This window comes from Microcaecilia unicolor, chromosome 2 (assembly GCF_901765095.1).
Source record: "Microcaecilia unicolor chromosome 2, aMicUni1.1, whole genome shotgun sequence".
NCBI lineage: Eukaryota > Metazoa > Chordata > Amphibia > Gymnophiona > Siphonopidae > Microcaecilia > Microcaecilia unicolor.
In genome coordinates, this window is record NC_044032.1 from 478,084,296 (window position 1) to 478,102,710 (window position 18,415).

Sequence of the window (18,415 nt, forward strand, 5' to 3'; positions counted from 1 at the left end):
GGTGAAGCTGAGGAACGGCCCCCTCTTAAGCATATAGGCCTGATGTAGCAGAAGGACAAACTCCGGGGAGAATGGCTCCCCGGAGCTCCAAGCCCCCGAGGAGGTCCCCAGAGCCATCACCAAAGGAGATGGCAAGGTCCCCGCAGAGCTATCTGAAAAATCTACTGCTGCGCACAAGAGCTCTGAAACCGCCAACAGCTGACTGGTGGGAGCTGCGTCAGGTACCAAAGATAAAATGGTGCGCATGTTTGCGCCATCAGCACGGGAAAGGGCTGTCTTGATGGCGGGAACGTTCTCACTCAGCAAGGGCTTAGAACAGCTCGCCAACAAAGCCCTCTGTAGATTTCTTCCTACCGCAGTAGGAACACCGTTTTGCCAACTCAGCTGCCACCCTGACACTCACACCACGGTAAAGGGGAAAATAAAGGAGGCACTCACCAGGACACGACACAATCAGAACACTGAACCTCCAGGCCAGAAAACCGCTGACTGGACAGGTAGGCAGGCAGAAGCACACCAGCACCCCTCTGGAAAAATACATTGTGTATGTGCCATTCCTGCACTTTCTTCTTCCCCCCCCCCCCCCCCCCCCCCCCCCCGGTTGCCCAGATGAGGTGTTTCTCTTTTTTTTTTTTGGTATGTGAGGAAGGTTACAGCTAGCAGCCCAACCTGGGAGGCAAAGGGACATGGGGTGATGACAGCAAATGTATAATAAGAACAGCAATACAAATCCCTATTGAGAGCACACATAATCCCAAAACAAAACACTTAAAAAATGAGGATTCCTAGTGATGGTAAATGTTTGTACAGAAGAGCATGTTTCATTGGATCATTTATTCTGGAGATGATGGATCATTTGAGGGTATTAGGAGTATGTGACATGATATTTTGAGCATTAGCCAGAGATGAATGTGGGAATGACTGTGTCTGATTATTTTTCATCAATGAAGTTCCTAAAGGGGCAAGTGTTTTAAAAGAAAGGCCTCACTGTTGCTTAAGAAAGGTACCTTAACTGGTAAAGCTCAAAGCTTCCTAGTGCAAAGAAATGGAGGGACCTATTTAATCTAATGGTGATTAGGTTGGTGCAAATGAAGAAGAGTAATCTGGGATGGTGGGTGGCTTTTCAGAAGGTATAAGAGCCAGTGTGGAGAGCATTGCCAAACAGAAAATGAAGTCTGTTCATGAACTTTTGAAGGAGAGGATACAAGATGTTGGATTTATGAGGAAGAAATTAAGTCATTGTGGGAAGAAAAGGGGGAGGGAAAAGGGGAAGGGCTGAAAATATTGAAATGGGGCTGATTTTTTTTTTGTGTTGGGGGGGGGGGGGAGACTGTGTAAGGAAACTCACAATTCTCATGAATAAAGAACAAAGAGTATATACAGCATTGGGGGAGGGGAGGGGAGGGCGGTGGGTCAGGGGAAAATTGTTTTTATGATGTTTTCTGATAAACTGGAAGTGGGACAAATACTTAGTTTTAATGTTTTGTAAAGCAATTCACAGTGGGAGAGGAATTGTACATGAAGGTGGAGCTATTTTTCACAAAAGCATGTGGCGTCTGTTGGAAGGAAGGAATGAATGAGATGCTTCACGGCTGCATATTAGAAATGAATTACATTTCATCAAAGGCTAGCTCAAACAACCCTTTTTGGTTGGAGAGTCACATATGAAGGACTGTCAGCAGGTTTAAAGCAAAGTTATCACCACATACACACCATCAAGCTAAGTGGATTGAAGTAAGATCTGACTGTTTAGTTAATGAGGGAGGTTATAGTAAACATTCGGTTGTTGAGAGTCAAAGAAGAAGGGCCATCAGCAGATTTAAAGCAAAGTTAATATTCCTAAGCTAAGTGGATTGAAGTATTCTATATTATGCATAATCTGAATGTTTAGCTAATGAGGGCAGCCATAGTAATCATTTCAACATAAGAAATACAGTTTTGACTGTCTAGTTTAAACAAATTTATGTGTGGTTTTAAAATGTGTATAATTTTGATATATGAATAAAGACTAATTGAGTAAGAATTTAGTCACAATATAGCAGTAATGAGTATACATGAGAGAAATTTGCATGCCCGCTATCTCTACTATATGCAAATCTTTAATGATATTCCTAATGAATATGCATGAAAATCTAGCCTGTTTGCAGACTAGAGTAATAAAGACTTGAAGATAATAAAAATAGATCATGTTTAACCTTTCCATATTTGAGGAACCAGGTACAAACGGTTGTCCATGTCCAGAGCTTGGAGGAGATCTCGCATTCCTTGGGAGTTGGGGAAGTAGAGCTGGTTAAAAGAAATAAGCATTGAGGCTGTCAGAGCTGTTCATGTAATAGCACATTTTGAATAGGTGGATTTGAGAGATTTAAAAGCATGAAGGCAGCTCCTTACCGAAGGGATCAGTTCTCTGTACCACTTCAAAATCACATCGATATTCTCCATCATGCACAACAGATTGAAGAACCTCCCACTGCACAGTTAAATAATATACAAAGAAAAGTTATTTACCAAACCCAATGGCTACATAACCAGACTGGAGAGGTTATTTTTCACAAAGTCATTAATTTGAAAAATCTCGAGGAGATGGCAGAAAAAACAAAACACTGACAGTTGCAAAAACATGGCAGCGGGTAGAAAAGCCTAATCGAGATATATGTGTGTGTTGCTCTCTTAAACGCCACATTTTCTAAACATTAATAATGACTTTCGAATAATGTACACCATGTTTCAAAAAAAGGCCCCCCCCCCCTTTTTTTTTTTACTTTGTAACAAATTAATGGCAGGGTATACAATAATAAAACTTTCTCTCACAAATAGGCCTAAGATAGAACTATAAAATGATCATGCAACAAATATGTAGCATGATAAATATTCTCTGCAAACTTTATATAATAAAGGTACTTCAAAACATCACATGACCAAAGGAAAATGATTTCCAAAATGATCTACAAAAATTTGCTAGATTCAAGCTATTTGCACTGACAGTTTAAAAGAGCATGTTTGAAATGTCTATGCGCAAGTCTGCAGAGTGTCCTCTTGATTTAATACCAGATCTTCAACTTGTTCCATACTATGACGCTGTAATAGTAGGAGGCGCCTAAATGAAATAGCGTCTTTGTAATAGGCCCTTCGCCCTGAGGCAGCGTGGCGAAACATGGCCCATGTTGGCGTGGGTCTAACCTATAAAAGATAAGTTTTAAAGACTGTTCTTAATGTTTGTATATGAGATTTTGTAAGAAAGTAAAAAATGAAAAAGCATTATTGTGCAATTATGAGCCAATGACGATGAAAGCAAGTCACAGGATAGGTTCCTGTGTGAAACGAGTTGCTGCTGATGCTACCCACTTGTTCTACAAATTTATGTAAGTGGTAGAGTAAGTGAATAGCCGTGTTCTGTAATGTTTGAAGTCTTGAAAGTAATGCTTTTGAAATACCTAAATAAATGATGTTACAATAATTTATTCACGCTGTAAAAAGAGAGAACAGAATGAAAAGCGTCATGATCAAAAAACGATCTAACCAATCTTAGTTGTCGTAGAAGAAAAAATTACAATTTGCATAATACAGAAACCTGTGGCTCAAATAAGCTGGAATCAAGAAAGACACCCTGTTAACGAAAGCTTGAAATTGGAGTAATTAAGGTATCAAATACTGGAAGAGGAGTAGTAAGGTAAAATTATGTATCATACCTGATAATTTTCTTTCCATTAATCATAGCTGATCAATCCATAGACTGGTGGGTTGTGTCCATCTACCAGCAGGTGGAGATAGAGAGCAAACTTTTGCCTCCCTATATGTGGTCATGTGCTGCCGGAAACTCCTCAGTATGTCGATATCAAAGTTCCATCCGCAGGACTCAGCACTTAGAGAATTACACCCACAAAGGGACACTCTGCCCAGCTCACCACCGCTGAAACGGGGGAGGGGAATTAACCCAGCTCATCCCCACACAAGTGGGGGAGGGGAATCCGTCCAGCTCATCCCCGTGGAGCGGGGGAGGGACACCACACCCGCCGATGCGGGGGGATCTGGCTTATCCTGCAACCGCAACAGCGGGAGGAGCTGACTGACCCTAACACCGCCGAAGCGGGAGGGGTACAAAGCTGCCCTACAGCCGCACGAAGCGGGAGGGAGTGCCGGCAGAATTTATGTCTCAATCCAGCCCCGTAAAGCGGAGGGGAGAGGAATGCAGCAGCTCACTGTTACACAAACTCGTCTCAACTCTTGTAGGATCCAAGTGAAAAAACTTGAACACGAAGTCCTCCTGAAGTAACTGAAGACTAAACTTGAACCTAAAATTCAACCAGAATATAAACAGGACAGATATCTGGGAGGGGCTATGGATTGATCAGCTATGATTAATGGAAAGAAAATTATCAGGTATGATACATAATTTTACCTTCCATATCATCAAGCTGATCAATCCATAGACTGGTGGGATGTACCGAAGCAGTACTCACCCAGGGCGGGACCTTGAAATCCCTGTCCGCAACACTGTGGCTCCAAACCGGGCCTCCGCCCGAGCAGCCACAGTCAAGCGGTAATGCTTGGAGAATGTATGGGCCGATGCCCAAGTTGCCGCCTTGCATATCTCTTCCAAGGAGACGGACCCGGCCTCTGCCATCGAGGCCGCCTGAGCTCTTGTGGAGTGAGCCTTCAGCTGGATAGGCGGCATCTTCCCCGCGGCCACATAAGCCGCTGCAATGGCTTCCTTGACCCATCTTGCCACTGTAGGCTTAGCAGCCTGCAGACCCTTACAAGGACCTGCAAACAGGACAAACAGATGATCCGATTTCCGGAAATCATTGGTCACTTCCAAGTATCTGATGATGACCCGTCTCACATCTAGATATTTGAGAGCAGAGTACTCCTCTGGGTAGTCCTCCCTCCGAAAGGAAGGGAGACAGAGCTGCTGATTCACATGGAAGCGAGAAACCACCTTGGGCAGGAAGGAAGGCACTGTGCGAATAGTCACTCCTGCCTCAGTGAACTGCAGAAAAGGCTCTCGACATGAGAGTGCCTGGAGCTCGGAAACTCTTCTGGCTGAAGTGATAGCCACCAAAAAGACTGCTTTCAACGTCAGGTCTTTCAGAGATGCCCTCGACAAGGGTTCAAAAGGCGGCTTCTGCAATGCTCTTAGCACCAGGTTGAGATTCCACGCAGGCACCACAGAGTGCAGAGGAGGGCGCAGGTGATTAACTCCTTTGAGAAAGCGCACCACATCTGGCTGAGAAGCCAGGGAAACACCCTTCAGGCGGCCCCTGAAGCAAGTCAGAGCCGCTACCTGGACTTTAAGGGAACTGAGCGACAGGCCTTTCTCCAGACCTTCTTGCAGGAACGCCAACACTGAAGAAATTGGAGCAGTGAAGGGAGAAAGTGAGCCTGCTTCACACCACGCTGCAAAGATACGCCAAACCCTGGCGTAAGCAGTAGAAGTAGAGCGCTTCCTCGCTCTCAACATAGTGGCGATAACCTTGTCTGAGAAGCCCTTCTTTCTCAGACGCTGCCGCTCAATAGCCAGGCCGTAAGACCAAAGGGGGAGGGATCCACCATCACCACGGGACCCTGATGTAACAGGCCCTGCTCCACAGGCAGCCGCAGAGGATCGTCGACTGAGAGCCTGATCAAGTCCGCATACCAGGGACGTCTGGGCCAATCCGGACCCACCAGGATTATCCGGCCCGGATGCTTTGCCACCCGGTCTAGCACCCTGCCCAGCATGGGCCAGGGCGGGAACACATAGAGAAGCTCTTGTGTCGGCCACTGTTGGAGAAGAGCATCTACTCCCAGGGATCGAGGGTCCCGTCCTCTGCTGAAAAAGCGCGGCACTTGGCAATTGGCCGATGACGCCATCAGATCTAGGCTCGGCTGGCCCCAGCGCTTCGTGATGTCCAAGAACGCCTGAGCAGATAGTTGCCACTCTCCGGGCTCCAAGGTATGGCGACTGAGAAAGTCCGCCTTGATATTCATGACTCCAGCAATGTGGGCCGCTGACAGCTGTTCCAGGTTCGCTTCCGCCCACTGGCATAGATTCATGGCCTCCTTGGCTAGAGGGGCGCTCTTGGTACCTCCCTGGCGGTTGACATAGGCCACAGCCGTGGCATTGTCCGACAGGACCCGTACTGGCTTCAAGGCCAGTACCGGGATGAACTCCAAAAGCGCCAACCGAATGGCTCTGAGTTCCAGGAGGTTGATAGACCACTTTGCCTCTGCAGGAGACCAGAGCCCCTGCGCTGTCCTTCCCAAACAGTGGGCTCCCCAGCCCGACAAAGAGGCGTCCGTCGTGACGACAATCCACTCTGGGGTCACCAGAGGCATTCCCGCAGACAACTTGTCTGTCTGCATCCCCCAGCTCAACGCCTTGCGCACTGCTGGGTCCAAGGGAAGGCGCACAGCATAATCCTCCGACATCGGAGTCCAGCGCTGCAGCAGAGAGTGCTGTAGTGGTCTCATATGAGCCCTGGCCCAGGGCACTACTTCCATCGTGGCCGTCATAGAGCCCAACAGCTGCACATAGTCCCAAGCCCGAAGAGGAGAGGCTACTAGGAACTGGTCCACCTGAGCCTGAAGTTTGACAATCCGATTGTCTGGCAGGAACACTCTGCCCACTTGGGTGTCGAATCGAACTCCCAGGTACTCCAGGGACTGAGTCGGGCACAGCTGGCTCTTCTTCCAGTTGATGATCCATCCCAGGGAGCTCAAAAGAGCAACTACCCGGTCCACAGCTTTGCCGCACTCTGCATAAGAGGGGGCTCGGATCAACCAGTCGTCCAGATAAGGATGGACTTGTACTCCTTCCTTTCGCAGGAAGGCCGCTATGACCACCATTACTTTGGAAAAGGTCCGCGGAGCAGTAGCCAACCCGAAAGGGAGGGCTCTGAACTGGAAGTGTCGTCCCAGGACTGCAAAACGCAGAAAGCGTTGATGAGGAGGCCAGATGGGAATATGCAGGTACGCTTCCTTGATGTCCAAGGAAGCCAAGAACTCTCCTGCCTTCACTGCCGCTATAACAGAGCGGAGAGTCTCCATGCGAAAGTGCCGCACTTTCAAGGCCCGATTGACCCCTTTGAGGTCGAGGATAGGCCGGACAGAACCTCCTTTCTTTGGTACCACAAAGTAAATGGAGTAACGTCCCTTGCCAAGCTGATTTTCTGGCACCGGAACCACCGCCCCCAGGCGGATTAGGTTGTCCAAGGTCTGCTGCACTGCCACAGCTTTGACCGGAGACTTGCAGGGAGAGAGTACAAACCCGTCTCTTAAGGGTCGGCAGAACTCTAGCTTGTAGCCGTCTCTGATAACTTCCAGCACCCAAGCGTCTGAAGTTATTGTGGTCCACTCGCCCAGAAACGAGGACAGCCGTCCTCCAATCTGCACTGGGGCGTGGACCAAGGCCCCGTCATTGGGTACGAGACCCTGGGGGAGGACCGGAGGGAGCACCTCCGGGACGGCGGTCTCTGCGAAAGGAATGCTGCTTGGGGGAGAAATTCCTCTTGAAGGAAGAGGGGGCAGAGGAGCCCGACCTGCCCGGGCGGTACCGACGGGCTTCCTGAAACCGTCCTCTGGAGGTACCGGGACGAGTACTAGCCCGAGCCCTGACCTCTGGTAACTTCTTGCCCTTAGACGTGCCGAGATCGGTCACGATTTTGTCCAGCTCGACCCCAAAGAGCAGCTTGCCTTTAAAAGGCAATCTAGCCAGGCGGGATTTAGAGGCGTGGTCAGCAGACCAATGCTTCAGCCAAAGCCACCGCCGCGCAGAGATGGTCTGAGCCATGCCTTTAGCTGAGGCTCTCAAGACATCATACAGCAAGTCTGCCAAATAGGCTAGGCCCGATTCCAGGGCCGGCCAATCAGCCCTCAAGGAATGATCCGAGGGGGAAGCCCGCTGCACCATAGTCAGGCACGCCCTGGCCACATAGGAACCGCAAACTGAGGCCTGCAAACTTAAAGCAGTCGCCTCAAAGGACGACCTTAAGGCCGCCTCCAATCTTCTGTCTTGGGCGTCCTTTAGGGCCGTGCCACCTTCCACCGGCAACGCCGTTTTCTTAGTCACCGCAGTGATTAAAGAATCCACGGTAGGCCACAGATAAGCCTCACGTTCACTTTCAGGTAAAGGATAGAGGCGGGACATAGCCCTAGCCACTTTGAGGCTCGCTTCCGGGACATCCCATTGAGCCGAAATTAAGGTGTGCATGGCATCATGCACGTGGAAGGTTCTAGGCGGGCGCTTCGTCCCCAGCATAATGGCGGAGCCAACAGGGGCTGAGGGAGAGACGTCCTCCGGAGAGGAAATCTTCAAAATGCCCATGGCCTGCACTAACAGGTTGGGCAAATCCTCTGAGCTAAAAAGCCGCGCTGCAGAGGGGTCATCCGCTCCAACCGAGCGGGGATCCGTCTCCTCCAAGGAATCCGCAAAGGACCGTTGGGAGAACTCAGATACGCTGCCCTCATCTACATCGGAGGAGACAAGGTTCTCCAAGGCCTGGGAATCAACCCGAGGGCGTTTACCTCCGGGGACCTCAACCTCTTTACCAGACGAGGGAGCAGGGGCAGCGTTTTGCATAAGGAAGGCCTGATGCAGCAGCAAAACAAACTCGGGGGAGAAACCCCCCAGACTGTGCACTTCCGCAGCCTGGGCTACAGCCCTAGACGCACCCTCAACCGGCGCTCGCAAGAGCGGGGGAGAGACATGCTGCGCATCCAAGATGGCGTCCGGCGCGAAACTCCGCGAAGGAGCCGCGCGGGAAGAACGGCGCTTAACTTTAGCCGTTTTGGTGCCGTCGCCCAAATTAAGGGCGTCCATGGCATTAATGTCTCCCTCAAGGGCGGCCCAAGAAGAAGCCGTCCGAGCCGCGTGGCCGGCCAAGATGGCGGAGGCGAGCAGCGGGGGATGGGCGTTTATGGCGGGAAAAACCGCCACGCCGGAGGAAGGACCGGGACACTCATCGGTCACGAAACTGCCACCCAACAAGGGCGAATCAGATTTTAGGACCCCCGCATCCCCGCTAGAAGCGCCGAAGCGATCCGGGGAGCGACTTGCGCCCTCGCCCTCCGACGCCATATGCCACGTGGAGATCAATCGGGGAACCCCCTGCCCGCTATAAAAAGGTAAAAATTACCTGCTTTCTGCTCCGAGCTGTAACGACCTGGTGTCCCAGTGAGTATGCTGCAATAAACGTTTAAATAAACGTCGAAATAAACGCCTTTAAGGACGTTCAAAATTTTTTTTTTTTTTTTAACGGAGCCAGCGGGAGGGGGGAGAAAAGGAGGGACCTGGCGCCACCAGGTTTGCACTTGCTCAAGAAGAGCCCTCAACCCCAGGCACTCAACAAAACCTAAAAATTAGGCTTGGAGGCCTAGCCAGAGCTGCTGCTGTGTGTGACCACCACCTGCTGAGATAGAGAACATACTGGGGAGTTTCCGGCAGCACATGACCACATATAGGGAGGCAAAAGTTTGCTCTCTATCTCCACCTGCTGGTAGATGGACACAACCCACCAGTCTATGGATTGATCAGCTTGATGATATGGAAGAGTGGTTAAATAACCAGCCAACAGGCTACCGTTTTATTGCAATTCAGGACGAGATGGTGGTCTGTAAGCCACTGAGCGACGGCTTGTACACAGCACTGAAGAGATAAATCTAAGTTGGAGGGTTTCACTTTATATAGCAAGAGAATGTCGTTGGCATATATATGAAAGGAAATGCAAAACTCTTGGATGAGAATGACTAATGGACATGAAAATATTAAATAAAGGTGAAAGTATGGAACCCTGGGGTACTCCACATGATAATGGTTTATTTGAAGAAGTGAAACCATTAAAAATAACACGAAAACAATGATCATTAAGAAAAAAGACAAACCATTAGAGAACCACACCTGATATGCCTACTGACTGGAAGAACAGCCAAAAACACTGTTCTACCATTTCTTTTCATACTTCAGAGCTGCAAAGGTGTTCTGCTTCAGTCTCTCCCTTACAGACAGGCTGCAGAGAAGATGGGAGGGGTGAGCTTGGAGCACAGCAGAACACTCACTCTACCCCTCTTCTCCTGCTGCTCCTATTCCACCCCTCACCCCGGCTCACCCATTCTCCTCCCCTGCCTCTAGTTCCATTTCTTCTACATTGAGGAGACATGATAGAGGTATATAAAATGAGTGGAGTGGAACAGGTGGATGTGAAGCGCCTGTTCACGCTTTCCAAAAATACTAGGACTAGGGGGCATGCGATGAAACTACAGTGTAGTAAATTTAAAACAAATCGGAGAAACTTTTTCTTCACCCAATGCATAATTAAACTCTGGAATTCGTTACCGGAGAACGTGGTGAAGGTGGTTAGCTTGGCAGAGTTTAAAAAGGGGTTAGACGGTTTCCTAAAGGACAAGTCCATAAACCACTACTAAATGGACTTGGGAAAAATCCACAATTCCAGGAATAACATGTACAGAATGTTTGTACGTTTGGGAAGCTTGCCAGGTGCCCTTGGCCTGGATTGGCCGCTGTCGTGGACAGGATGCTGGGCTCGATGGACCCTTGGTCTTTTCCCAGTGTGGCATTACTTATGTACTTATTTTAAGCCCTGCCTGTAAGATATGTGCATTTACCAGCACAAGGTGACATCAGCTAGCACGATACCAAGTTTGGCCATTGGCAGCGTAGGAAACAGGACACTAGGAAGCTGGATGTGTTGGTGGCATTTTAAGAAAGGATCATGGCTGTGGTGGGCAATGTGGGTGAGTTGAGGCAGGAGCGCAATTGCACATGTAGTTGTCACAAGCCAACATCTACAAACAAAGCTGAATTAGCAAAAATATGTAACTTTAGCAGCACCAATTAAGGATTCAACCTCTGCAACTTTTAAAGTGGTGAAGAAATCATTAATAAATATGAGAGAATATTTTTCACCATACTTACTAATAGACACTTTGTTGGTAAGGGTTGCCCATAAGTTTCCAATTATCTCCCGTCTCCTTTAATTTGTGTAGTCTGTATGCAAGTTCAACATCCTTAAGATCAAGGCACTGTAATGAAAGTCAGCAGCCAGACATTACTAGCTCTCCCCCATTCTCTGAAGGGCTGCTGCCCTGACATGGGCCATTGCTGGACAGGTGAGATAATGAACTACCTGTCACTCAACCAGAATGGAAGCCCAAGCAAACAAGCACCTCTCACCCTCCATATCGCCTTTGTACCGTGCACAGATCCCTGACAAAAGTTTTCACATTAGTTTGGACATGCATCCATAGAAGTGCACTCAAAAGAAAAAGGTTTCTATATATAATTTTACTTGTATTAAGGCCAACATGAAAACATTCATATAAAGAATGCCTGTATAAGGGTCAGGGTGTGGTAAAAATGGGTGAACACTTTTTAACCTTTAGTAGATTTTGGCTTATGGACTATAAAGGATGCATGGCAAAGATGCTCTGTTTCATGATACAACTGCCAGCTTTTTGGTGCTAGCAACTGAGTGATAAGCAGTCCTGGGCTTTCCATATTGTATATGATTTTTCACATCACTTTAACATCAGGGGGCTGACCAGACTAGGATTTTACATAATCAGAAAGCAGTAAGAAGTTAGCATACTTACCACTCTCATAGCATTAGAAAAAAAATTCACTGAGAAGAAAAGACAAAGATGAATCAGTTGTGGTGCACTGCATGTAATTTCAAAACAACTGACTAGCACCGACTACATATGGGTCAGATACAAATATGGGTCAGACACATATTCAGATTATGCCTGTACAGTGGCTGCAGCAAGCCTACCTAAGCAGCTGATGAAGCTATAGGAACCTGGGGTGGCTATGTGAAACGTAACGCATGAAATGAACTGAAGCTACAAGGATGACCCGACAGCTACAAGCTCTCAATTTCCACTGCTGTACATGCTTTCTGCTCTGTAAGAAAGCCAGCGTGGGAAGAGAAGGAAATGACCACAGTACACAGCTACTGTCAGATCCTGCATTACTGTTATCAGTAATAAATGGTGATGGCTCAGAAAGAGAGAACAGACAGCCAGGGGGAGGAATCTGTGAAGTGAATCAGAAACATGCTTTCATGTTTAGTTCTTCAACTAATGCATAGTATTTACCATCCAAGTTTGTAAAAAGTTAATAGCACTGCAGTAAATGGATAAAGCAGTACCCTGGACAAAGGTACTACTTTATCCATTCTCCTTCAGCCTATTATGATCACATACTCAAAAAGATGGTTTGGCACCCTGGACACTACCCCTCTTGCCCACCCCTTCTACTTTCTCAGCTTGGCAAGTGCAACAGTCAAAGCATATTCAAATCTAAGTGAAGTCTCTTGTTTGAATTGCAAAGTCATATATATGTGTAAATAAAATGGATGACCATTACATGGGCTGTCATGCAATGCCTCCATATCAACTCCTACTACTCATTAGGGGTCAACCCCTACCTATTTGGAGGGTACCTATGCACCTGCAAATGTGCTCCAGTCTGGGTTACCTTCCACTCACCATTTTTTGGTCTTTTACAAGAAATATTCCCCCTCTCCCCATTTGTTGCTGTTAATAAAACTTACTTTATTTTTCCAATTCCTGGAATTCAAACTCAAATGGAACCGGTTTAAATCCTACACTCAGCCATGAAAAATGAGGGGAACTCAAAGCTGAGGCATCAGGAGTCTTTTTGTTTACAGCAACTGAATATATCTGCTCCAACCTATTGATTCAGCACTAAAACCATTACTATTACTACTAATCATTTCTATAGCGCTACTAGACGTACACAGCGCTGTACATGTCATATGCAGGTACTTTGTCCACCGAGGGCTCACAATCTAAGTTTTTGTACCTGGGGCAATGGAGGGTTAAGTGACTTGCCCAAGTTCACAAGGAGCTGCAGTGGGAATTGAACCCAGGTCGCCAGGCTCAAAGCCCACTGCACTAACCATTAGGCTATGCCTCCACTCTGATAACGGGCACACCCCTTACAACTCTGAAAGACTATATATAAATATGTAAATTAACACTCTTGCTGTGGCTGTAGAAGCAAAGATAATGAAGCACTACTGTAGCACTATGAGCACTATGCCCAGCCATCCATGTGACTATATGGACCTACATGGACTACATACATGGCACTATCCAGCATTAAGAACCTGATCATAATGTGCAAATTCAGACATTTTCTCTATAAAAACTCAGACACTGTAGAGTCAGCCAGTCTAACAGAAGAATAACAACTCTTGTTTACTGGACAGAAGCTGCTGCTAAGGTCATTATGTTCCAGGACAATCAAGTTGTTATCAGCATTGATGCAGGTTGTTACCAGAATGGACGTCAATGCAGCAAGCTGTTACCAGAATGGACATCTATGCAGGACACTTGGAGTTACTTGTTTATGTTCCTCAAGGACAGAACATACGTCAGTATGAGAGATAAGGCTCCCAATTTCTCCATAAAAGGCAGCTCTTGCCAGGGTTAGCTGCCTTGTGCCAACATCACGTCCGAGAGGCAAGACTCTGTGTCGGACCACACTGACATCTGAATATTCTGCTGACATCTGAAGGACTACATCAGGTTGTGTGTGTGCCAAGCATCGTTGTATAGTGCCCTGGGGACAGAGTTTAGCTAGGGATTTTAAATACCTTTACTCTAAGCTATCTCTGTGATAGGATTGTCTTTATTCATGTTTACTCCATGTCATTTGCTGCTACTTTAAGTAAATAAGACCCTATTTTTTATAATATTTGGGTGTGCAGATAGTTTCTTTTATTATTTTAGCACCATGGGCTTGGATCTAAGGATAAGGGGTGATACATTTACTTCTGACACTTCCATAACCAATGCTAGTCTGGTTGGGACCCATTTTTGTTATAGTGTCAGGTACCCCAATAACACCCCAAAACAGAGTGTATCTGTTTTTTGTCCACATGGCGTGCAGATTACACCTGTGTCAGATCAAGCATGTTTTTGGAGCCAGTAGGTACTGCTGTTGGGCAGTAAGCAGAATTCTTTCCATATGGCTGAAGGCACTACTGCAGCACCCCTTGGCCCTTTAAGAATAGAGTAGCAAGAATGTAGACTGAGATATCAACTCAAATTATATAAACTATGGTAGCTTATTTCTATCTAAAATTTCAGAACACATACCATCATCTGGGTCCTGACCAACAAATTCTTTTCCTTCTATTTCATCCAATACCTCAGACAGAATTTCAGTTTGTCCTCTGGTGGATGAAGCTGTAAGAAAGAAACGTAGAGTAAAACTCAAAAAACAAAAATTCTTCAGTACATTGCAAAGCATCTAACAAATTGCCAGAAAGTTTTCCCCACTCCAATCTTAAAAATGTATTTCATCCAAGTTTAGTTTAACGTGATCATCTTCACATGGTTACACGTTCCAAGTTTACTTTATTCAAAAATGTATAACTCGCACTATCCAAAAGAACTAGTCAAGGTACTATAAAATATAATTAAAAAAAAATTACAATAGGACATAACATAAAACATTACATTACAGGCATCTTTGAATACACCAATAGCTAAACAGTTCAGCCCCTAAAGCTTGAATTTGGTATTTTAAATGAACAGACATCTTAAAATATAACTGAACTAAAATGATCGAAAAGCCAGTGCAAATAAGCTCAAACTGTTTCCTGATCTGTAAAAAGTGATTAGTACAGCACAGCTCAAAAGGGAGAGTATTCCATAAATGTAGCACAGCAAAGTGAAATATAGAGGAGCCGTATTCATTTAATTTTGTTTGGTGGAAAAAGGGAACATCTAGCAGGAAAGAGGACACCTATGCCTATGAGATTAATAGCATCTCCTTTGTTCCTAGAAGAGGAAGCAAGTGGGCTGGGAGAAAGTCTCAAGAGTGTCACCGGGCTGCTTGAATAGCGTAGCAGTTTCCTTCATTTTTGGGCTCATTTTCAAAACAGAAAAACAAATAAAAATTGGTATAAAGCAGGATTTGGACATTTTTCTAACAAAATCATCCAAATCAGTATTTTCGGAACCTATTTTTAGACGTATTTCTTTGAAGTTCGTCAGAACTGCGTCCAAATCTCAAGGGGCCATATTAGGTGCACGTTCAGGGCAGGACTTGGGTGTTCCTGAGACAGACGTTTTTCAGCCATAATGGAAGAAAACAAAAACATCCAGGACTAAAACTAAGACGTTTTGAGCTAGACCTGTTTTTATAACTAATAAAGCACAAAAAGGTGCCCTAAATAACCAGATGACCACTGAAGGGAATCAGGGATAACCTCCCCTTATTCCCCTAGTGGTCACTAACCTCCTCTCACCCCCCAAAAATGTGTTGAAAAACATTACTTGCCAGCCTTTGTACCAGCCTCAGATGTTATACAGTACTCAGGTCCATTAGAACAGCATGCAGGTCCCTGGAGTAGTCTAATGGTGGGTGCAGTGCACTGCAGACAGGTGGCCCCAGGCTTCTACCTCCCCCTACCTGTTACACTTGTGGAGGAAACTGTAAGCCCTCCAAAACTCACTAGAAACCCACTGTACCCACATATAGGTGTCCCCTTCACCCGTAAGGGCTATGGTAGTGGTGTACAGTTGGGGGTAGTGGTTTTTGGGTGAGTTTTGGGGGGGCTCAGCAGACAAGGTAAGGGAGCAATGGTCAGATATGTACCTGCATTTTATGAAGCCCACTGCAGTGCCCCATAGGGTGCCCTATTGCTTTCCTGGGATGTCAGAGGACAACTGTACTAAAAATGCTGACTCCACGTACAACCCAATGGCTTGATTTTGTGCATTATTTAACTTAGACATTTTTTTTCGAAAATGGACCAAAAAATAAAATGTCCAAATCACAAGACCTTCTATTTTCAAAAACAAAAGATAGATGTTTTTCTTTTTTAAAAATGACCTTCTTTGTTATTCAGATTTTGGACTTTTTTTTGCAAAATGTCCAAAGTTGGACTTAGACGTCATATCAAAAATGCCCCTCTTAATCTCTGAAGAGATTCCCTCCATGAAACAGCATGTCTGTAAGCTTTTCTTGCAAAGTATATCTGAGCTTTGAAGCCCAGTCGGGCAACTCTTGGAGTCACAATAACCACAGCAGAAGCTCTTGATGCCATACTAAAAATATCACAGGTCACTTGGACCATGTATTTTGGAGTTGTTGGAGTTGCTCACCCTTCTGTGGAGGAAGAGTGCCTGAAAACTCATCAACACTACACAAAATGCTTTGCAAGTACATGTCATGAATTGCTGATCAGAAGCTGTACATACTTCAGGGTTTTGTAAATAGACTTCTAAGGACAGGGACAGGGAGATGTCCAACGTTTTAGCCCTTAAATGGAATGGCTTTGGCCATTTACCCTCACAAATCAAAGAACTGTGGAAATTTGGTTACAGATGTTCAAAAGTTGTGAAAGAAAAGGGGAAGTGCTGTTACTGGGAAATTTCAACTTGCCGGATGTGGACTGGAAAGTTCCATATGTGGAATCAGAAAGAAATAGGGAGATAGTAGATGCCTTTCAAAGTGCTCTGCCTCAGACAAATGATGATGGATCTCATGAGGGAAGAAGCAACATTAGATCTGGTGACACAAATGGGGAAAGTGTCTCTAATGTCAGAGTAGGTGCCCACTTGGGCAGTAGTGATCATCAAACGGTTTAGTTTGATATAACAGCTAGAGCAGAGGGCAGCCACTCACAACTCCTGGATTTCAAACATGCTGCCTTTAATAAAATGGGGGTGTACTTAAAGAAAAAGCTGATGGGATGGGAGGACATACGAGAAGTGGAAAGACAGTGATTCAGACTAAAAGGCGCTATTAAAATGGCTACAGAACTTTATCTAAGGAGAGTAAATAAAAGCAAGAAAAAAAGGAAGCTAATACAGTTCTCCAAACAAATGGCTGAGAAAATAAAGGCAAAAGAGGTGGCATTCATGACATACAGAGTAGAGAGATGTGGTAGCCGTGTTAGTCCACTTCTAAAAGCAGTCAACAGAAATAGAATAAAATAAAACATAGAAAAGAAAATGAGATGATACCTTTTTTTATTGAACTAACTTAATACATTATTCCAGGAACAACATGTATAGAATGTTTGTACGTTTGGGAAGCTTGCCAGGTTGTTGTTGTCACATTTGTACCCCGCGCTTTCCCACTCATGGCAGGCTCAGTGCGGCTTACATGGGACAATGGAGGGTTAAGTGACTTGCCCAGAGTCACAAGGAGCTGTCTGTGCCGGGAATCGAACTCAGTTCCTCAGTTCCCCAGGACCAAAGTCCACCACCCTAACCACTAGGCCACAGGTGCCCTTGGCCTGGATTGGCCGCTGTCGTGGACAAGATGCTGGGCTCGATGGACCCTTGGTCTTTTCCCAGTATGGCATTACTATTTTTTGATTAGCTTTCGAAGGTAGCCCTTCTTCGTCAGATCAGAAATAAGCAAATTTTGATAAGTAACAGCATATATAAGTAAAACATCAAAGTATTTCAGTGATGGTCTGAAAAGATGAGGGAGGGGTGGGCTAGGTGAGAAACAGAGAGGGCTGAGAGGATGGGGGACAGGGAGATATGCATGGTGATCAGAGGGTGACAAAGCAGTGAAATTTCATGGTTTATAATGGGCTAGAAAACCCAGACCTTTATTAAGTCCTGTCTGAAGGATGCCATATTGAAGAAACAAGCCAGATGCTGAAGAAGAGATTTAATTTACAGAGACATCATATGAAAAATGCCAGTACCAACCAGGATGTTACCCCTGTGGGACAGCACTTCACAAAACCAGAACACTGTACTAATGATTTTATGGTGAGAATACTTAAGGGAAACTTTAAAACAATACAGGAACGCAAGACATTTGAAGTTAAAATGATTAAATATTTTGACGCACACCAGACAGGACTTAAAGATCTGGGTTTTCTAGCCTCACTTCGGTTATTGGAAAAGTAATAAAAGCGTTGCTGAAGGAAAGGATAGTGAATTTCCTGGAATCCAATGAGTTGCAAGATCTGCAGCAACATGGTTTTACCAAAGATAAATCATGCCAAACAAATCTGATTGAATTTTTGACTGGGTTACCAGAGAACTGGATCGAGGACTTGCATTAGATGTAATCTACTTGAATTTCAGCAAAGCCTTTGACACAGTTCCTCAAAGGAGGTTCTTAAATAAACTTGAAAGGCTGGAGTTAGGAACCAAAGCTGCATTGTCAATATCTGATAGGTATTTGGACACAGGGTGGGTTAGGCTTGCTCAATATGAAGCTTTATAATATCGTTTGTCTGTTATGACATGTTCAGGATTGGTTCTACTCTTCCAAATGTTTCACTCCCCTGGGCCTCAAGATAGCCTACTTTGCTCCTTATAAACTGCAATCTCTTTTACACGTGGATAGTCTTTGATCCCCAGGCGTCTGAGGAGCAGAATGCTTTTGGGTCCACTGAGAGAGGCATGA

The 18,415-nt window shown here is 45.7% G+C and overlaps 1 protein-coding gene across 2 annotated transcripts in view; it reads right to left on the reverse strand.

Moving 5' to 3' along the window:
* Nucleotides 1-18,415, reverse strand: part of PTCD3 (pentatricopeptide repeat domain 3) — a 221,769-nt gene that overhangs the window by 51,944 nt on the left and 151,410 nt on the right. For both annotated transcript variants that reach the window (XM_030191059.1, XM_030191062.1), the window contains exons 15-19: nt 14,125-14,214; nt 11,590-11,618; nt 10,913-11,019; nt 2,392-2,470; nt 2,196-2,286 (exon numbers count right to left, since the gene is read on the reverse strand). In XM_030191059.1, the coding sequence (XP_030046919.1) occupies nt 2,196-2,286; nt 2,392-2,470; nt 10,913-11,019; nt 11,590-11,618; nt 14,125-14,214 (396 nt within the window). The remainder of the gene's footprint in view (nt 1-2,195; nt 2,287-2,391; nt 2,471-10,912; nt 11,020-11,589; nt 11,619-14,124; nt 14,215-18,415) is intronic.